General features: G+C 37.4%; 1 protein-coding gene and 1 non-coding gene across 2 annotated transcripts in view; both read left to right on the plus strand.

The window, feature by feature from the left end:
• Positions 1-23,114, plus strand: part of RXFP1 (relaxin family peptide receptor 1) — a 113,969-nt gene that overhangs the window by 24,552 nt on the left and 66,303 nt on the right. Inside the window, exon 2 of the mRNA XM_046657022.1 lies at positions 13,768-13,905. Coding sequence (XP_046512978.1) covers positions 13,768-13,905 — 138 coding nt within the window. The remainder of the gene's footprint in view (positions 1-13,767; positions 13,906-23,114) is intronic.
• On the plus strand, positions 8,811-8,937 carry LOC124237677 (U6atac minor spliceosomal RNA). The gene has a single exon (XR_006888066.1). It is a non-coding gene; the product is annotated as a U6atac minor spliceosomal RNA (small nuclear RNA).

A 23,114-nucleotide genomic window follows, 5' to 3' on the forward strand; every position in this document is an offset into this window, starting at 1 on the left:
CACATCTCAAAATCTCAAATTTGAAGTCCAGATCCTCCTTTAAATGATAGCTTCTTTTAAACATCTGTTTATGTTATTCATAGATTTATGGAACTAGTTGAAGCAGCCTGAAAATATTTTGCGGCTGATTTCTTTACTTTTGGCAGAATATACTTAAATTATCTATCCAATTTTTCGAAACCTCCAGAGATTATCTTAGTAACCTAATGCATTGTTTAACAATCCTTGTAGTTAAGAAATTATTCCTTGTAACTGGCATGAATATCCTCCCTGGCTTTAGTGGACATAACAAACTGCAGCCTCTTTCCCAAGTTATTTGTCCAAAACAACAGCAATCACAACCCTCAAGAGCTACAGCAGCTGCCCTGGTCCCTCTGTTTGGTAATGTCTATCTGCTCCGGAAATCTCTTGAAATCAATTAGAAGATCTCCACTAGAAGATAAACAGCCGGAGAAGTAATTAACTGGTCCACCCGAGAGCTCACGTGTTAGTAGTCTGCGCCATGGAGCGTGTGCCCATTGATTCTTCACCAATGCCTAGTCCAGGGTCACTCAACCTGGGCACTACTAGCATTTTAGGACAGATAAATCTCCGTTTTGGAGAGCGGTCCTGTGCATCGTGGGATGTTTAGCAGCATCCCTGAACTCTACCTGTTAGATCCTGGTCGCACCCTCCAAGTCACGACAATAAAAAATGTCTCCAGACTTTGCCACACATCCGCTAGGCTGCCAAATTATCCCAGACTGAGAAGCAGTGGCCTGTTCCTACTTTGCTTCAAAAGGTCTAAAGAAAACTAATATTACAAATCAGTGTTTTTCTATCTATAGCTAAGAAACCAAATTTTCACACATTTGAATTATCTGTAAAAAGCTTCAGATTATTTTTTATTGTTAAAGGAATATTCACTTTAAAAAAAAGAGCCCAAATTTTCCTAAAGCTATAAATTGAAGAGTAAAATCTCCCCTTTTTCTTGTTGTTATTGATCCCACTTCCCAAAGATGACCGCTGTTAACAGTTTCTTGTTAATATATCAGAATTTTATAAACATAGGTATTATATATCCTTTATTTCATATACGTGGGATCAAACTAGATAGACTGTTGTTCAAGATGCTTTCTGTAACAAATTGTTGAACTGAATATATCTGTATATATATGAATATTTAGTTCTGTAATTGCACCATATAATTTATTTAAGAATTCTCTATTACTATTGATATCTCTGTTTCATTTTTAGATATCTGAAACAGTTATTGATAGTCATCATTTAAGATAGAAATTATCTTCAAAAATGGATGAATTGAAAGGAAAAGTTCGTCTTTGTGTTTGGGTTTTTGTGTTTTGTTTTTAAAATTTTAGTTCCTAATAAGGTATTTTAGCAAACTACCTCCACGCTTTTGATGCTGTAGGTAATTAAGAAAATAGGAATATTGCACACTTTCCGTAGATTGTAAAAAGGATTTCGAATGCTAGAAATAAGACAAGAATCCAATGAAATTCTTATCTTAGGGCTTGCACATGTCATGGCTTTATAAAAACATTACAAACATTTTAATTAAATGTAGCAATTACACTCACCTACTTTATTTTAAATTTAAATAAGCAGAACTCTTTAATGCAGTGACTATTGATTTCAGAGAAACTATGTTAAAATTTTCCACATTAACGTTTAATGTTGTTACAGAATGAGGGATATAATTTCACTGAGTTGGTGTTTTCATGAGTTCCCTAGACACAATTGCAAGTGCTTGTGCATTTCTGTCAAGCTCTGTCAAAAAGTAAAAGCTAAGTTTTATTCCATTAATGATAAATCACTGGGAACTTAGCTTCTAAGAAATGTTTATTGAAACCCTTAAGATTTTAGTTCTGTGAGAAGGAGTCAAGATTTGGATGTAACCCAGATTAAATCATGTCTCCCCCCAAAAATGACAGCCAGCCACAGAATAATCACCTTACTGTATGGAAACTGGTGCAATTTCCTCAAAACTACATTATAAAAATACTTCACTGTACTTGCTCTCTGACTTTGGCCCTTGAAATACTGGACCCAATTAAGTCAATGAGAAAGCTACAATACCTACACCAAGGCAAGACCATCTTTTCCTTCTCTGTGCACTAGAGTTCACGCAGACCCCAGGAAATGCGTACAAGGCTTATACATATTTTTTGGTCATAAGGGAATGACAATAATTCATTCTCTGGCAGGGAAAAAAAAAGTCACTAATATTGATTCTACTTGTGTATCACTTGGCAATCAGCATACGTTACTGTTGCTCTGTTTTTCCATCCACTTAATTTCAAAGGATTTCCAGGAGAAGGAAGAGATTTAAGTGCTTCGTCCAAAATGTTTCTGCTGTTGCTATTAAAATTGTTAAGCATTTTTTCCAAGTTGCCTCAAATTGTGACTGTAATATTTGAGTTCTTATGCATTAGAGTAATTTTTCAATGAGGGTGCTTTTTTAAATAATTGATAAACTTCTTAAATTCTGAGTGATTTTTATATGAGGTGAGAATATTCAAATTAAAAACTATAATCACAGAAATTTAATTTCAAGTACCACTAAAAGGCAGAGGCATTTATATCAACATTAAGTGTTAATTTTTATCTTACTAACAGACCCAAATGCCTCATCATTGTCACGTGGTCACCTTCCTCAACTGTCCACTGCATCACTGGAGATCTGCTAAGTGCTTTAATTCAGATCTGAGACCACTTTGCTACCCAGTCTCTGTTGAAATTGTTAATTTCCTGATCCCAGTGTCTTACAAACTCCTAGTGCATAAATGCATGCAGATATATTTAATACTTTATTTATTTTAGTTAGAAATCCTCCAAAAACTTATTTAGAAATACATCAACTTCTAAGCTACATATTTTCCCTGTGAGGTGAGCCTAACAACATTGACACTAAATCCCATTTTCTTAAACTTTTCTGTCCCATCTATTCATTCCTTATCTGAAAAGAGCTTGAAATCACCTTTAGGACTAAAGCTTAATGTAAAAATAAGCAAAAAATGATTCAAATGAAGCCATTGTCTTCCTATTGCTATCCTTATCTTTTGTGATTTAACACTAGGTGTGTATGTTTTTGTAAACACACACACCCAAGAGGAACATGGACAGCAGGATTAAAAAGTATCTGCTTCCTCCATTTAGGGTTCACATCATTGAATCTTTTTTATTTTATAGCCAAATGACATAGAACCGTCTAAATAGAGATTCTCAATGAAGAGTAGCCTACCAGAATTGACGAATAGTTAAGGTTTAGCTTAGCAGAGCTAATATTTTAATATAAGTTTATATTTGGAAAAGCCATTCCTTATTCCTTTCTTAATAACTCAAAAAATAGATCTGGACCAAATTTTCCTTGTCAGTGGGGAACCACAAAAGATACATAATCTTAAGCAAGGTATATATTCACCCCATGGGAAAAATATCAGAATCTGAGCAAAGGTGTGTAAAATATATTTTGTCCTCAAAACTGGGCATAGATTTTAAAAGTTTGTGAAACCTTGAGTTTATATGAATTCCACAATAGGCTGCTGCGGGTCGTGTGTAGAAAAATGAGGTTTTGGGTGCAGAAAAGCCATAGGCATCTAAGAAAGCAATTGAAGAAGCAAGCTAAGCGATCACTGGTATTAAAACTTCTTATTAAATTATCAAATATATCTATTATAGACTTAATCAATAAGAATAATGAGACCAAGCTGATGAACACAAAAATTTTGAACTAGTGGTTATGAGTATAATATCACAACTGCAATACTAGCCTCATCGGAATTTATATATTCAGCATCAAGACAAATACTGTGCACACATAAAGAGTTGCAAATGGTCCTAGTTTAAAAACAAAAACTCACATTGCAATATGGCTCCTCATTTAAACATAACCCGAAGGATTGTTATTCAAGGTCTGTGTAAAAATAAGTTAACCTCATTACATAAGTTAACATGCTGACAATTTACAGTGTTAAAAATTTTTATATGGTTATCACAGTCACGTGTGCTTTTATCGTGCTTTTAGCTTAAAATGTATTTTTAAAAATAAAATTCTACTCAAGGTCTTACAGAACGTCTGATGCACCTTCCCCAAACCCTAATTCTGTAAAACCACTGAAGTAATGTAACCACTCACTTTCCAGATGATGGAACTTAAGCTCAAAAAATTTGCCCAAGGTCACAGATCTAGGGAGGTGACGAACGAAGGCTAGAACCTCCAATGCGTGATTTCCAATACTGACCTATTTTGGCTATACCAGAAATGGATGTGCTTTAAAAATAATCTCATATACCAATTGCACATCCAATATTAAAACAAGTGTTTGTGAATTCTAGTCCCATGGTTTGTACATTAACAACAAAAAGAAAGGCTGGTTTTTTTTCTACTTTAATATGAAGTGCAAGACTACATCATGCCAACTAGGAAGGCAAGAATCCATTCATGGAAATATATAGAGTTGTCTTTCCAATGGTAAATTAATATTCCTGCAAAATTCTACAATAATTTTTCTAAATACTTCTGTTGTTGTATTGATATTAGTGAATTGCAATAAACTTGGTAAATGAAATTAAACTACTTACTGTCAGCTTAGAGAAACCTCAGAACTATGGACATACGTGAATGCAAAACCAAGTTATTTTAGTCATTAAGGACTTCATTTCCCAAGAGTAAAGACAGGCTCTATTCCTCTATTCCAGGAAAGTTAAAATAATCTCTTTGGGAAGCAAATGAAGGTAAAGCTTTTCTCTGGTTTTCTCTCCTTCACTTGTACGGATGTAACTAACCCAGGTGACTGCAGGTGACAAAGCGGCAAGATTGCCAGAGACCATCCTGCTACACTGAGCACATCACACAAAATATCTGTCTGCATGTCAGTCCCAACAATCTCTCCATACCCTAAACCATCTTCTTACTCCCCAGACATTTCCCTTGGGGCTTGCAGTAGACTGGGTACCGAAGAAAGATTTGATAGCTTCATGATGCTTTTATTCCCACTTGATCTAAAGGGCCCAACAGAGATGGCTAATCCCACCAACTCTGAAGGAATGTGTAGGCAATTCCTACCTGAGGCTCAGGGATCATGGTCTCCTGCCACTGCTGTCCCAGCAAGCCCCATCAGTCCTTCACTTACTCATTTCATCATTCACTCAAATAAATAGCCAATGTGGGATTTTTTCCTATCTGGAAACAGACTGTGTGCACGGAAAAGACACTTTGGGTTTCTGAGTATGTCAGTTAGGAATGCATTTTCTTGCAAATAAAGAAAACCTGACCCACCATGGCCTAAACAGAGAGGGGTTTGTTTTTCCCATGTAAAGAGGAGTCTGAGTAGGCTAATGATGTCAGGGCCGGCATTTCTCTGATTGCTGAAATGTTTCTTGGCCTTGCCAGCATGCTTCTTACCTCATAGTTGCAAGACCTTTGCTGCAATTCCACGTATTACATCATGTTCAAGGCAGGATGAAAGTGGAAAGCATGGCAACAACTCTATCTGCATCTTATATTGGGAAAGCTAACACCTCCAGGACTTCCTCAGCAGGTTGCTACCCATGTCTCATTGGCCAGAACTGTGCCTCTTAGCCACCTAGAAATAAGGGAGCTGGGAAAGAAGATATTTTGCTTTTCCAACCTCTATAATGGAAGGGCAGCAAGAGGACGGGTTTTGAGAATTACTATTAAGTAAGCAAATCAACGGTGTCTACCATACTTGGGTTTTAAATTAATACTAGTTTCTTATAGTAACAAATGCAAAAACCTAGTTTCCATTAAGCCTTTAACTTCAATTTACAAACCTTATATTCTATTTATGAATCTTGTAAAATAAAAACAATCACCTTCATTTTTTACTTTATTAATATTTAACTCAAGTTGAATAAACTGAATTCCTTTAACAACCAATCCCATTCAAGGCTAAGTTAGTTAAATATACTGAACTATTTTAAACAGCATTTTAAATGTAATGATTGAATTTTATTTTACATACTTAAATGCTTGCTTAAAAACTCTAGAAAATCCAATAAAATATATTTTAAATATAGTAAACGTAAAGTTCGCTTAAATATTCCTATGCTGCTTATTAACTTGGTCAAATTTTCTAACATAAAATTACAAGTTTAAACTCAGTATCTATTTTACATTGCAGTTACTAAGTTAACGTTATTCTTTAATTGCCTAATTCTCTTAAACTTTAAAAGTACTTTAAATTTCATTAGTATAGATTATTCCTACATTAAAATACAGTACCATTACTATACATATTATCAATTTTATTACTTCTATATTTAATTCTAAAATTTATCACTGTTGAAAAAACATGTATCCATTACGGGGAAAATTTTGCCAGACCAGATGAACAGAGGTTTTGTTTCAAACAAGCTGAAGCTGCTTTTGAGCCAGGATCTCTTTACTACAACACCATATGCGGAGTTTCTTATGTCCGTGATAATTCTACCTGAAGCTCTAACAGTAGAGAACTCCAAGTGCACACCCATCAGAGCAGTTGGTCTGAAAGTCCACATATTCTGTATTCAAGTTAGACCTGTGTAAGAAAGGAAAAACTTTTCCTCTGCCCCTCTTAGGTTCAGCCCTTGGGGACCTGTAAATTAAACTGGCAAAGGGCAGATTAACAAGGGAAAAAGTTTATTTGTGTGCATACCAACTGGAGCTAACAAAAGAAGCTAGCTTTCTAAATGGTTAAAGTTAGGAGCTTTTATACCTGAGTTGGTAAGGAAATGGGAACCAGAAGAAAAGGCCTCTAGGGAAGAACAAATAAGTTTCTTTAGAAAAGACAAATGCATTTTTAGGAGCACAAATGTGAGAGTAGATAGGTTGTGACAATGCTTGTTTATGCAGATACAACTGGTCTTTTCCTCTTCTTCTCGGCCGTGAAACTTCCCCAGAGAGGGGATTTATGGTAGGTTTGTTCTTGGTCTCTTTCTGGGGCTAGAGTCTTCCCAACAACCTCATTTCCCAGAAGTTCCTGCTTTTAGTCAGATAGGGGAAGATCCAAGAAGGGTTCTTTCTACATCTGTGGACTCTCAAATGTCTTCAGCCTAAAATAACCTGCATACCAACGCTGGGGTTCCAAATGAGTCCCCACACCTGTTAAATGATGCTATAAAAAGAAGTAGAACGAGGAAGAGTAGGGGGAGTAGGGCATAAAATAATGACTCTCACACAAATAGAAACTGAAAATGCCTCAAAGACTTAACTCATTTACTAATGAGAGAGCCAGTAAGATATTAGTCAATTCAAAGGAGAATTCAAAACACACACACACACACACACACACACGTGTGTGTCTATATAGGCTAATAGAGTGCTGAAGTAAATTTGCTTAAGAGATGTGAAAATGGCCAAAGATCAATAATCTCTCAAAATCTGCGTTTCTATCTGTCACACACAATCTACACTTCTTTGGACAAAAGTCATTTGCATCACTACAAATTTTCCACAACTTACAGCGTTGTAAAATAGCTCAAAGACAATGTAAGATGGAGACAACCTGGCCCGGTGATCCTTATGTTTTTTTGCCCATTTCAAAGTCTTTCACAGTTTTTCCTGTCATATCATTACCTCATTTATCCATCACTTCTTTCACTTTCAGTAGGCAGAGTTCTGTGCCCCAACAAAGTTGAGGCCAACTTCCTTCACTAATCTCTTCAGTGTCATGTTCACTTCTTATTCTTTTCTTATTCCTTCTGTCTAACAGGGCCACCACCCTTATAAATATTTTAACGGATTTTGAGTATATCTTCTGCTTTCATTCTGACTCTGCCTGCATTCACATTCCTGGAGACACACTAAAGACAAGTGCAAAGAACAACACAGAAACTTCACGGGCTTAGATTCTTCTCTCTCTTTTGTCTTGTGATTCTTGGTTACATAATAGATTTTCAGCTCCCAGCGTATAATATGTGGTTACTTAGAATTCTGCACCAGAACATGGGACTCTCCCAGGGGTTGTTAAGCGCTACATACTGGCTAGTCAGTAAACAATGACATTTTCTCAGCACTGCACAGTCTGTTCCAACCTTAGTTATCAAATACAGTCACTAAACTATCAAGATTCAATGCCCTGAGGAAGGTAGGGGTCTGGTCTTACCAATTTTCTTACTAGTTTGTCCAACTGGCAGCCGTTATTGGCCCATATGTGAGCCGATTCAAATACAAAACTATTCAAAAGTTAACATTTCAACCTCACTTAAACAATCCTATCCAATGCAGCCAGTGATCCCTCACATTCAAATGACAGTAGCTTTTTGAGAAAGAAATCCTGCCATATGCAACATGAATGAACCTTGAGGACATTATGCTGAGTGAAATAAGCCAATCATGGAAGAACAACACTGCATGATTCCACTTATATGATGTGTCTAAAATAGTGAAACTCATAGAAGCAGAGAGTAGAATTGTGGTTTCCCAGGGGCTGCAGGAAGAGGGAAATGCGGAGTTGCTAACCAAAAGTATTAATAAGCTTCAGTTATGCAAGATGTATAAGTTCTAGAGGTCTGCTGTACAACATTGTGCCTGTAGATAACAATACTGTATTATACACTTAAAAATATGTTAAGAGGGTAGATCTCATGTTACACGGTCTTGCCAGAATAAAATAGAATTTTTTTTAAGTGGGAGAACTATAAAGACTCAGCAAAATAGAACTTGCTCAGTTAGATGGTCATATGAGAACAGCTATTTTCCTGTTTATTTAATGTATGAATACATCTTTTAAAGTGAAGTCGCAATAACCATGGCAGCTTTGGATCTAGACAAATAATTTGGGCATTATGTCATTCAAGAGGGTTTTCTAGATTTTTATGAAAGGACAGAAGGTTATCACTCCCCTTGACAAGGATGGAAGAGGCCCTCAGGTCTGCACAACATGTACATGGTTAAGGCATTGCCACCAACTTCATGGCATCTAACCATTTTTTTCAGTTTGAGATGATGGAAAAGTTCTGGAGATGGATGGTGGTGATGGCCACACAACAATGTAAATGTACTTAATGTCACTAAAGTGTACACTCCAAAAGGGTTAAAATGGTAAATTTTATGTTATGTACATTTTGCCACAAAAAAATTAATTTCAATAACAGTACTGTCAATGCAAAATAACCAATAACCCTTCTAGAGATAAGAGAGAAAAGGTGCGTTTTACTTGAGCCAGGGTGAGGATTATGACCCAGGAAGACAGTTTGCACAAAAGAAGAAAGCGTCCTGGAGAAGCATGGTTTAGTACAGTCTTATACCTTTTTAGAAAAAAGAACATACATTAAACATGCCCAAGATACATAGTCTTCAGTTTCAAGGAGGTATTCAGTTGCAAATTAGCAGGTCAATGTGACCCTGATGTTGAGAAAGGCACCAACATGGGCATTACCAATAATGCATAAGAGAAGTAGTAAGCGTCTTATCTTAAGACGGCACATTCTTTAATGTTTAAAGCAGATGTACAGTGTATGCTTGACAGACAATAAGTCAAGCTTCTTTAGTTCAAGCCAAATCAGTTTTGAACCAGAAGTTGCCCCATAGCAATATGTAAAAATCTCTTGTCAATACTTGTTTGCGTTCCATTCCATATCCCAACAGTGCCAGGCATAGTGATCTTTTGGAAGCTTACAGAGGGTAGGGGGGATTTCTTAGTTGTTCTTTATAATCTCTACTGCCTGATAAGTAGACGTGGGCTCCTGGGTATGGCTATACATGTTTGGAAGAAGGCTAAGTTCCTCTGAGACACTCTACATGAGAAAGATCTAAGAGATATAGAGGTTGCAGGACATCCAAACCCCAAGAAGGCTACAGCCAGGGAGGCTGGAAGCTACTCAGCAGTGGAAAAGGTGACTCCTCCTTAGCACCCAAGGCTCAGAGACTTTCTGAGAAATGTCAGTCCAAAGAGGATAGTTCAGATAATTCACACTGAAATATAAACTCTCTTTTCTCTCATCCCTTTAAAATTGTCAACCACTGAAATATTTAGGCTAGAGTAGGGCAAAAACAGCACTCAGGGCAGCAGGATAGCTATGTTACCTGCCTGTGGCATGTTTACTTGCTCCACTGTGAACTATTACTTCTGTAACTCTGTGGGTATACTCTTCCAGAGAAATTCAATATCATTTAATCCAGATATTCGTGCTATTACAGTATGACTACTTGTTGTTCTTAAAGACACGGTTCCACGACGAAACATAGTACAAAGGAAAAAAAAGTTTTTCCACTTCTTTCGATTTTGCTTTTGACTTTGTAGAGAAAGAAAAATTTCCCTCTATCCTCTCATATTCTATAACGAAGACCTGAAAATTAAACTGACAAAGGCAGATTAACAGAAAAAAAAAATTTACAAACTTTATTGATGTTAAGATTTTTAATTTCACATACATTAAGACTCTACAGAAAAGAAGAGAAAACTCAAAGAAGTAGTTAGACTTGAGGGCTTATATACCATCTTAACAAAGGGTGACAAATTGTGGAGAAGCGACTAGACAAAGAAAAGGGGGTGGAGCTTCTAGCGCGGCAAATTGTGGGAAGGCGTATATGTGTGTGTAAACCGATGGAAGTAAATGTTATTTGAGTAAGGTCTGTTCTTGCAGACTCATCTCTGCGCTGACTTTGCATCTCCAGTGGTGAGATTGTTCTCCTGGTGTGGGAGAAAGGAGGGAAAGGGGAATCTATGCCTTGCTTTTAGGCAGATGGGGGAGGGTAGAGAGCTCTTCCTGTGTTTACTTTTTCTCAATTGCTTTCAGCTCAAAATAATCCTATGCCAAAGTGGCATGTTCTGGGATAGCATATTCTGATCCCCTTCCCCTCCCCAAAATTTTCCTGTAAACGTCACTTAGAGCCCCTTACTCTGCCACTTCTCTTCCTGAACAATTGAGTCCCAAAGCAATTTGGTAAATCAGAGAAAGGTATTCATCTGTGCTGGGAGTGATAGAGGAGCTGTGATAGCCCAGAGAGGAATTCTGGAGCCCCACTGGCATGAGGAGGTGTCACAGGTGGAGAGGGTGCCTGGCACCATGTATCAGATCCCAAACAGGGCAATGCTCATGTAGGAAAGATGGCCATGATAGGGGTCAGAGCTGAATGGGGTTGAGGAGGGCATCCATGTGGGAAGATTTGTCAAAATAACAACTATATTAAAGATAGAGAGAAAGGAGTTCAGATATGTAAAGGGTGAAAACTAGATGGAATCCTATAGTGTTGGTTAGGATTTAGAAATGAAATCATAGATTTCTTTTCTTTCTTTCTTTTTATTTTCTGAGGAAGATTGCCCCTGAGCTAACATCTGTTGCCAATCTTCCTCTTTTTGCTTAAGGAATATTGTCACTGAGCTAACATGTGTGCCAGTCTTCCTCTGTTTTATGTGGGATGCCACCACAGTGTGGCTTGACACAGTGATAGATCCACACCCAGGATCTGAACCTGTGAACCCCAGGCTAGCAAAGTGGAGCATGCAAATTTAACCACTATGCCACCAGGTCAGCACCAAATCAGAGTTTTCTTATTCAGAGATAATATCAAGAAATAAATATAGATGTAACTGTGTGTATATATGACTAACTATACATAGATTTCCTAGTCTGTCTCCTGAGAGGGCCTGGTAGCAGTGATACTCCAGTATCAATGGGCATACCTAGGGCCTACGTCTTGGCTTCTATGTATCATTCTACTGTACAAGGAACCAGAGCTCCTTAGAGAAAAGGCTGATTACAGGGCTGTGACAGGGAAAGTACAAAAAGATCTTGAAACTTCTTATTGTGCAAAAAGCAAGGACATGCACAAAGAACGATGGGTAAATGTCAAAAAGACACCAAAGCTAAGTTAAAGGAGTCCCCATTGGCCGAATCTTGGACAATGTGTACATCAAAGTAAATTATGATAATTAATGGATTTTACCACATTGAGTAAAGTACGAAACTATAAGTCTATCTGATAGAAATAAATAAATGAATCAATTACAATTTTGATGAATGAAGGGATTTGTACACAATCGCAAAGTACGCCTGTACAAAATGCTTATTAATTACAAAGGCTAGCTTTACAATTGAGAAGTTTGGGGCACATCACCTTAATCAGGTGGCTAAAGTGATCATCAGTAACAGGACAACTAAAAATCTTGCACTACCTGACAGGTTGAAATGAGCATCACTTCCGTGAATTTCTTGCCAAAGGTGCATAACCTAAATTTGTTTACGATGAAACATCAGACAACCCAAATTCAGGAATATTCTACAAAACAATTAATCCTCAATTTTCAAAAGTGTCAAGGTCCTGAAAGATGGGGAAAGTCTGAGAAACTGTTCCAGATCAAAAGAAATTAAAGAAATGTGACAATTAAATGCAGAGAGTGGTGTGAACTAGATCCTTTTACTATGAAGGACATTTTGCAGCCAATAAGTGACAGTTGAATGGATTCTGAGGTTTAAATGGTACTAAAGTGTCAGTGTTAATTTCCTGATTCCGGTGGTTCTAGTGTGATTATGTAGAAGAATGTCCTTTTTTAAGTAGGAAATGCACACCAAAGTTTTTAGGAGTGATTGAACATCTGATCAAGAACTTACTCTCAAATGGTTCAGATGGAGAGAAAAAAGTTCTTTATACTATATTTGCAACTTTATTTGATATCAGCTCATTATTACATAAATTTGACTATTTACTGAATCAAATTATGTGCTCTGAAACAACTAAGTACAGTTGAAACCTGACACAGACAGATTGCTTCTCTTTGAGAATGTCACTTGCCCTGTTATTAAAATGTCCCACTATACCTTACAAAGGAAATAGTCACTTTTATTCTTTTCATGTTTTGATGATAGACCACAAATACATTTTTACATAATAAGCCTCATCAACTGCTCAAATTATTCTGTTTTTATCTCTTTGTAACTGACAATTATTCTAGAAAGTGTCAAAGATGTACAAACTTGGTAAGGATAATAAGCAAGAGAATTATACTTGGAGTCTACCATAGTCTGTGAAATTAGATAAGTCTGAGATTTTAAAATAGTATAGTTAACTCATGTCCACACAAAAACTTGCACATGGATGTTTATAGCAGCTTTATTCATAATTGCCAAGACTTGGAGACAACCAAGATGTCCCTCAGGACATTCAGACAATGGAATATTATTCAGCACTAAAAATAATGAGTTATTAAATCAGAAAAAGACATGGAGGAACTCTTACTCCCTCCATGTTACTAAGTGAAAGAAGCCTATCTGAAAAGGGCGGGAACTCCGTTTTATTCAATGTTGTACACATAAAATCTTGCACAGGGCCTCAGCTTTAGGAAGGAGCCTATATGTGAAAGAGCACGTGGCACATGCTTTCCTGATATCCTCTATGTCTTCTTCCTCCTCTAGTACAAGACCAGCCTTGATTCTGAGCTAACAGTAAGAATGCAATAAATTCCTGATTTGTAAAGTTGGCAGAAAAATTTTCGAAAAAGAAGAGGGGAATTGAGCTAAACTGTAAAATACAGGCAGATACTTCATAGTAAAAGAGGCATGAGGAAGACATTCCAGGCAGGAAACAGCATGAGCAAAGGCAAAGAGAGGAGAATTCTGGCACCTTCTAAGGACATGAGAAAGAACATCCTATTGCAATGGAGGTTCTTGGAAAATAGTTGGCATCTGGCTAGTAAGCAGGGTGAAGCTGCCATACATAGGGTTGTACACGCCAGAATGAGAAGAGCAAATGTTGATAGGATATGGGGGGAAACCACTTTTTGCAATGCCTTTGTTTTAACTCTCTCCCGTCTTTCTTCATCACAGTTGCTCATGGGAGTGGGCAGCACGTCAAGTGCTCCCTCGGCTATTTCCCCTGTGGGAACATGACCAAGTGCTTGCCCCAGTTTCTTCATTGTAACGGTGTGGACGACTGTGGGAACCAGGCCGATGAGTACAACTGTGGTGAGTGAATGCCTGTAGTCACAGCAAGAAGCAGGGACGGAAGGACTGAAGGTGAAGTCGCTGAGAACGATCATAACCGAAAGAGAAATAGGAGAAGAGAAAACTAAGTTCAAATACAAACTACATGCCGCTGAAGGAAATCTTACATTTGTTTCAATAACTTAAAATACCCATTCTTTTCTATGTATTTACATCACAGCCAATATTTCAGGAAAATAGTGATTGTGCACATAGTAAATTTTTTAACCCACAAATCTACCCAGTTAATGACTTAGAGCAGAATGGTATAGAAATTGAGAATATGGGCTCCGAAACCAGACTGCCTGGTTCGAACCCTGGTGCAACAGTAACCAATTATGTAAACTTAAAAGTGTTTCTTAACTCTCTTTGCCTCAGTTTCCTCATGTTGCAGAAGGGTTTGAAAATTGTACCTCCACTAAGAGAATTGGGGGAAATTAAATGTAATGGGTTAGAAGAGTACAAGCATACAGCAGGTACTATTTAAGTGTTAGCTGCTATTACTTTCTTATCTTTTGCTTACTATAGTTATGACGGGAAAACGAGACCTAGAAAAGAAAAAACCAAAGTCCAGCTTACCTATTATATAACTGACAACCATATTTATGACTTTATGAAGGGCTTCTGGCCAATTAGAATACCTGGGGAAACTTGACTTTCAGTTAGGATATTGTTCAAATTTCCAAAGCCTCAAAAACACAGATTTATAAAAGAACTTGAATTGGCTGCGTCTGACTCATTGGAAAAAAATAGCTTTGGTTAACAATGTAAAACAATGAGATTCTTCACTCACGGGGAAACAAGGTACTCTTTTTGGAGGACAAAGACATGTGCAACCACTCTAAGTGTTGCATAAACAACTGATACACTGGAGACACCTTGCTGTTATCACTCTCCCAAGTATTACAGACCTTATAAGGCATCCTCTTGAAGATACTAACCTTCTCAGTTTGGAACATCGTCTCTAGGTGGTGGGGGTAACTAAACATTAAGCACGTTGTCTAAACTGGTGAGCTTAAGCCACAATTACCTTCGATTTGGATGCCTATACATATGTGTTTTCTTCTTTAAAAGAATACATACCATCTTGTTAAAATAACTGAAGACTACACAAGTGTTTTTAACCAAGATAAAAGTGTTCTGCCATTGCCAACCACTTCCCCCTCAAGCTGCCAGCAATTTTAGACAGGGAGAGTGACATGAGAGCTCTCCGCCAACTGACACGGTGGCAGGAAGCAGGAAAAGGAATCTGGTAGGAGCAGCAAATTCACCACCAAAAGTAGTCTCTCAGTGAAAAAGTTTTGCAAACTTGTGCCTTCATGCTAAAGTCAAAGAGACCAAGTAATAATTCGTAGTAATAATCCTTAAATTTATACAAGTTTCTTGGGATTCACCAACCAGAAAATTCAGACAGAGGCAATATGCCATTGGAGTTTAAAGATCAGGTTTGGGACACCTGGCATAAATTCTAGCTATGAAGAGGTTAAAAGAGATGTTTTCTTTTCTGTGAAATGTGAATAATAAGCGCATCTGTGTCCGTGGGCTGTTAAGAAGATTCAGTGAGAAGTTATCTAAGATGCTTAGCAGAGGACCTGACATAGAATTCGCACTCAATAAATGTTAGCTGGGGTATCAGTCAGCTGTAGCTATGTTCAAACTTAGTGGCTTAAGAAGTAACCATTTGTTTAACTCAGATTCTCTGGATCAGCAGCTCAGGCTGGGCTCAGCTGAGATCAGCTGCACAGTTCTTCTGGGCTGAGTTGGACTTTCTCATGCATCCGCAGTCATCTGTGGATCAGCTTTGTCATCATGCCTGGGACCTTGGCTGAAACAACCAGCATGACTCAGCTCTGGTTCTCCAGCAGGCTAAGCCAGGCTTGTTCTCATGGTAGAGACAGGGCACCCAAGAGCAAAGTGGAAGTGTGCAAGGCCTCTTGAAGTGTGGGCACAGAAATGGCACACTGGCACTTCCACCACATCTTTGCCAAAGGAAGTCACCAGACCAGCCCTGTTTCAAGAGATGAAACAGACCCCTCCTCCTGCTGAGAGGAGCTGCAAAGTCACACCGCAAGGGGCTTGGAGAGAGGGTCACTGCATGATTTTAGGGAGTCCTATCTGTAAACAATCTAAATATTTCTAGGAACAACTGTGATTTGTCTATTTACTTATCTTATTGAAACAGCAGCTGATAATTGAAGGAATGATATTTTTCTACACTCTTGATTTGGTAGTTATATGTGTATGTAGGTACGTGTGTGTATCCTATTGATTCTGGGATTGTTAGTCAGGGGGTGGGTAAGCTTTCCCACAACTCCTGAAAATGTAACGATAGTTTATTTTGGCAAGAGACAAATTATGTAGATTGGTATATTTGGCCCTTAATTATATTCATTACTCTCAATCCTGGTAAATTTTAATAGAGAGAATGTAACACTAGGAAAAACATTAAGGCCTGTTGCTTTATACTTAGAATTGAATTCTGGTGACAAGTATGGGCTTAACTCTTGTGAAAACCATACATAATCGGAACAAACATCAGCTTAGAAATGTATCTATCTATAATGGCTTCTTCTTTTTCCACCTCTTTCACTTTCTCTTCCTCCCAGTGGTTTTTCCACTCTCTGTGGGTCTGTGAACCATTCTCTCTCTTTCTACTTCATCGTTTTCATGTCTCCCCACTTCCATTCTGCCTCTCTAACTGTCCCCTACCACTTCCTTTACTCTCTCAACTTCTCTATTTCATGCTTGTCTTCTCTTCCCTTCTTTTCTCTTTCAAACCAAATCTACAACAAGAATCATAAATTAGATTCTAATTATTATTTGGCTCACTTTATTAAGTTTATAAGCTGGTTGTTATAAAGATTTTAACATCTTTACCTCCAAAGAAAAACTCCAAGCAGTTGCTTTTAGTTTCTATGTATTTGTAAAAAGATTCCTGCCACCAATACTCTACCCTTGAGCTGAGGATCCCAGAATGGAGGTTTTTATCTTACGGTCAGTGAACCCTTTGTGACTCAAGAAAATCTTCAGGGGGTCTGTGAATCCTCTGAAAACTATGAAATGTTCTGTATTTGTGTACCTGTGCATTTTTAATGAGAGAAGTGTCCATAATTTATCAGCTCTGCAAAAGGGTTTGTAGTTTTTAAAAGGCAGAAAGCTTACTAATCACTGTCATTGGCTAAAACAGAAATTTCCTAAAAAACTATTTAATCCTGAGTTGGAATCGATTTCTCACAATTAAGACTCCAAATTTATTAATATAAAATCATTATATTGTCAATAGTTTACCAAAATAATCACAACAAGAGTAAGAACTTTTCCTTACCTTCTTTGATTTCTTTTAAAATAGAAACAGAGTTGTAGGAAGATTCCTCAACCAGGAGTCGGAAGGTTCAGGCTCCAATCCCAGAAGTGCCTCTTTCTATCTGTTGTTATTTGGGCAAGTCAGTTCTTTCGGCAAAGTCCCATTTTCCTTATTTGTGAAATTGCAATAATAAATTTATTATGAGGATTAAGTGAATTACGTATATAAAAATGCTTGTCATATAATAGTCACTTAAGAACTCTGTGCAGATCAGATTTTTGACTACTCTACTTGGCAGTTCACATCTGGAGTTCACATCTTTTTAATTCTATCCCAGGAATTGTTTGCATTTGATTGGACTCCAAACCAGGGAAGTCCTGGTTTGTGTGGATGAAGGGAAATAGGAAGCAAGTCGAGTCAAGGTGGTAGAAGCAATCTGTTCCCACAGTCCTGCTAATCTGTCATCTTAGGGCTCTCCCACATGAGCAGGGAATGGTGTGTACCACTAACTTTTATGAAAATGAAATATTCAGGTCATGGATGGAATAACTCAAGTTCTAGCTATATGTGCATAGAAATACTTTAAACATTGGCATATGAAAATGAATAGCATTTTGTTTAATCAACTATCACTAACTATTAAAAAAGCAGTTGACATTTGAAAAGCAATTAATATTAAAATATTGTTATTAAACAAAAAAAGAGTATGCTATTTTAAAACTTCCTTTATCCACCATTGTCAACATTTGAAAACCCAAAAGTCTAGTCTTGGAAATATAGGAAAATCGTAATCCACTCTTATGAAGATGTCTATATAACAAATACTGTATTAAACTCTTCCTCATCTTCTTATACCAGAATCACATAACTCTTGAAATTCACCTCAACCAGTGGACCTCCAAATGTAATTCTGGACCAAACTCATCAGCATCATCCATGAAGTTGGTAGAAATGTAGGTTCTCAGGCCACATGCCAGCCCTATGGAATCAGAAACTCTGCCAGTGGCTTGGCAATGTTTCTATAAGCTCTTCATGTCATTCTGATGAACACTAGATTTGGAGAACCACCAAACCAAGCCAGGTGAGCAGAAAATAAGGAATACATGCAAAATAGTAGCAACAGTAGAAATAAAGTAGAATCAAGTTTTCTGTATGGTATGCAAGCATTCTAACTCGCTAACAAACTCCATTATTACCACTGTTATCAAATTTTTTAGTTTCTATAAGAAAAACTGACACTCAACTAGTTGCAGGCATCTAGAAATACAAAAAAATTGAACTTTACTAAAAACCTCAAAAATGGCCAATTGGCATCCTGCATGAGTAGGTTGGAACTTCCCAGGAAGGAGGGCAGAATTTCACCCCAATCTTTAGGATCCAGGTGATAAAAATTATGAGATGTAGTTCTTTCTTCTAGTTTCTCATTACATTAATTTCTTTCACCAGCTGTTCTTTTACCTTCATCTTATGGTATCTGGATAATTTATGCTCCCCAGGCTGTTCATTTTTAAGACATCCATATTTAAATTCTGTTTAATGCTAATTAAATTAAGTCAAAAAGTTGGTTCTTTTCAGAATGTATAAATCTCATGCATATTGGAATAAGCAGCATTAAATATATTTGCGATCACATAAAATACGACTTAACATACAAACAAAAAAAAAACCCACAGCTAAAAGTCACTTGTAGAGTGACCATTTACAACTTAATAGTACATTATCAAATAAAAAATCTTTTTCTAATGGAAGCGGGGGGACTTTTTCTTTAATTGGTCCTTTTAAGATACATCCTAAAAAATAGGTCCACAATCCTCTCCCTTATTCTATTAAGCTATTTAAACATTGACCCCAATAACAATTATTCAAGTGGAGAAATAAGTCAAATCGAACTAGTGGTAATAAGATCTAGGGCCATCACAAAGAAAATGAAACACCATTCAATAAATTAAACTCATTCCTCAAGTATTGAACGAAGATATGAACTAATTATATTTATAAATACTGTTACTTTTTATATTATCACAGGCATTTTAAACACTTATTTTAAATAAACACATTTCAAATACTCTTATTTGGCTATTAAGTTCCCAGTTTTCTTAGAAAACCCATAATTTCTCTGTAACAGAACAGCTTACTAAATGTAGAAATATAAAATATCTCAGTCCAAAAAGCATAAGACATCATATCACTGAACATTTTTCATGAACACAATGCAAGCAAAAGTAAAAGGTTTAAAGTTTTCAGTTGAATTCACAGGAATCCCTTTCTTCCTAAAATATTTGGACAATACAGAATTTCTATACAACTATAGACAAACATGTCAAAACTGATTGCACCATTTTTATAATAGCTTTGATCCTTACTGATAAACTTCAATATGCAAATGTACAAATTGTTTTCCCTGAGTTATGCCACTTGGTATAATTCCCATATAATTTCCATAGGTTTTTACCATGTATCGCTAACCCACTTTGCATCTCTACTCAGAACCGTCACAGGTACAATCACAACAGAGGCCAAAATAAGTCTTAAAGAGTCATTAGAGAAGTGTTTAGTGTGACGATGACAAACCAAAAAAGAAACGACCTTTCACTTTTGCAGCTAAAACTCTCAGACACTGGGGGGAATACGCCTGCGTATATATCAAGGAAACCTGATTACGGAAAGGTGATTCCTCATTCAGGAATATTTATGTCCATTTTAAACTGAGCGCTAACTCAGTAGTAAAAGTGAAACACTAAAGTAGCATCAAATTCTCAGATGCTATGGAATTTACTTACTACATGTAGATTTTTATTTAAAAGGAACTTGCATTTTCAGATTAGAATTTGCTAGGATTCCTTGTTTCATATTATAAACAAAAGGCTGTACCAAGAGGGCTCCCCCTCGCGGTTGCACTAACCCAACCCCGTCTCCCTGTTGGAGGCAGGTTTAATTACCCTACCGTGAAGACCTGAGTAATGAGGCCTCTTCTCTGCAGACTCGGAAGACCCCTTACCTGCTCGGTTAGCAGCCTGATCTGCAGGAAAAGGGTGAAGACACTAGTCACCCCGTTTCCATATTAATATTTCTATAATGTATAGGGGAAATGGAAAGCTCTTCAAATACGTTTTGAGTGGCGTAGTAGGTTAGTATCTGCCAAAAACTCACGCCCACCCAGAACCTCAGAATGCGACCTTATTTGAGAATAGGGTCTTTGCAGATGTACTGAAGGTAAAGTTTCTGGTTTCCCCCGGATTCAGCCCAGGGAGGAGGGCGGGAAAGAAGGCCCTTCCACTCTCCCTCTCTGGTCCAAGTCTCTTGTCCAGCCTAGAAACAGCAAAGCCTGGCTCTTCCTTCTTGTTTTTCCAAATCAATTTCCAATGCTCAAAGCTAGGCTTTTGAAAATCAAATACTAAGAATTTGACTCCTTTGTTATCTGCGCACTTCTGCGTCATTCCTTCCCCAAGGCAATGAAAGTGGAAAATTCTAGCTGCCTACTGTAGAAAAAAGGGCAGAGAGTGCAAAGAAGTCAAGAGAAGAATAACTGAGTTAATCCCCGGAATATTTTCCTGTCCCTGGCTTGGCGTTTACTCATCTATGAGAATTAGATAAACAGTATTTATTCGTAAGTGTGATGGTGATGATATATATTTTTAAATAGAATTATAAGAATGTTTGAAGTCTATTCAAGAACTCTTTTAATTTTTAATTGGGCCTGCATTGAAAATTCTGGAAACCTAAATATTCCTTCATTTCCTAAGTACAGCTTTTTATACAGCTGTCAGAATGATGGCAATGCCAAGCAGTTCAATGCAGAACTTAGCTATTCTCATTTTAGAATATTCCGTTAAAGTTAGTGGTTTGCCTTTTTTTACTTTTTATTTTTATTCTTTTTACTGAGGAAGATTCGTCCTGAGCTAACATCCATGCCAATCTTCCTCTGCGTTTTAGTACGTGGCTCACCAGCACAGCATGGCCACTAACAGAGCAGTGTAGGTTCATGCCCAGGAACCGAACTGGGGCGGCCAAAGCGGAGAGTACTGAAGTTAACCACTAGGCCACTGGAGCTGGCTCTGATTTGTCTTTTTTAAGGTTAAAAACACAGTCTGAGAAATGACATGAGTCACAAATATTTGTATTGATACAACCATGCATTGAATGTTCAAAAATGACTGGTTTTCTATTTATTATTCTCAAAGTAGCATCGGAAATGCCTAAGTAGCTGAACCCTTGACTTCTATAATCTCAAACTTCATTTTAACCTCAAATATGTTTATCTATGTTCATCCAACAATGCTTAAAGGATGTTTGGGTTAACTCCACAAAGACTTTCATCTCAGAACTCTTCCTACTAGATAGGACACAAAAGGTGATTTTTTTTAGTGGCCTTAATGTCCTTTAAAATAGGCCCTGGATAAGGTCACACCCCTTCATTTCTTCAAAGAGTTGCCTCCAAAGGTACTACGAGTCCAAAAAGAGATGTATGCATTCTGTCTAACAAATTGCTATTGTCATTCAAATTCAAAGAGATTCCACACCACTAGTTTGATGAATTGCTCTGCCTGGCCAGGCTGCATCCCAAGGTTTATTCCAATGACCTAGGGCATCTCTACTCTGGGGATCTTTACTTTATGAGAAAAAGATGCTCCACTGGTTGGGAAGAATGGGTGCTGAGAGTTGAGTAAATACGTGACAATCAGGAATGCTCCACTTTGCATAAATCTGATCTTTATAAATTAACCACTTATTCATTCATTAATCAATACTATGTATACTCTGTCACCAATAGGATTTATGTCTTCATTTTAATAAAAGAGGAGACCATTTAATACACAAGATCACCACACTCTCCTTTGTTCTGGCCTCCTCTCTGACAGAAGCACAAGTCCCTAAACTTTTGGTTATTCAAAATCCAAACATCCAGGGAACTTGAGAGTGGTTCCCAAAAATCTGTCGGTATGTTTGACAAGTGTGCTCTGAGGACCCAGCTACAGCAGAGTCCCCCGGGGCTGTTGAAAGGTGCTGATCCTGAGCCCCATCTCCAGAAATGCTGATCCAGTAGGTAGGAGTGGAGGCCAGAAATCTGTATTTTTAACAAACACCACAGGTGAATATCACCCTATTAAGGTGTTGAAATGATTCACTTCCCAATGCAGACAATTTTATTACCCAGTTGAGAACACCTGGAAAGATATTAATTAGCCTGGAGCAGTGGTTTTCAAGCACTGGCACACATCAGATCAGCTAGAGGGCGTGTTAAAACAGATTGCTGGACCCTGACTACAGAGTTTCTGATTCAGTGCCTGTGGAGTGAGGCCCAAGAATTTGCTTTCCTTTGAAGTTCTCAAATGATGCTGATGCTGCTGGTCCTGGTTCTACCCTTTGAAAACCACAGATCTCTGCATATTCTTTCTTGTGCAAATGTAAAAGCAAACACTTTCCAAAATGTGTAGTACCTTATAAAAAAGGTTAAACAAAATTATAGATATTTCTTTAATGCCTGAGTTCTCCTTTCATCATACCAGCATGTATTATGAATTCCAAGTGGGGATATGGGATGCAGATTTTCCCAAACATATTTGACCACAGAACTCTTCTCAAGGAGAATCCTGGGAAACTAGTTGAGGAAAGCCTAATATAACACCATGACAAATTAGCTCATTCAGGAAACTTAGACCTTTCCATTCCGTTTCAGACCTCGTCTCTTAAACCCCACCACCACCGTTACCACCATGACAATGCCAGGGGAATCTGAGAGGATGGGAGATGGAGACGCATTGTCTAGAATTCAAATTGGTGTGTCTAATCTACTTTTCCATTAAACTAAATTATAATTAATGCTTCTTGCAAATGAAGTAATGTTTTAGTATTTTATGTGCTTTATACACTTTATCAGAGCTAGTAA

This window comes from Equus quagga, chromosome 3 (assembly GCF_021613505.1).
Source record: "Equus quagga isolate Etosha38 chromosome 3, UCLA_HA_Equagga_1.0, whole genome shotgun sequence".
In the NCBI taxonomy this organism is placed as follows: Eukaryota; Metazoa; Chordata; class Mammalia; order Perissodactyla; family Equidae; genus Equus; species Equus quagga.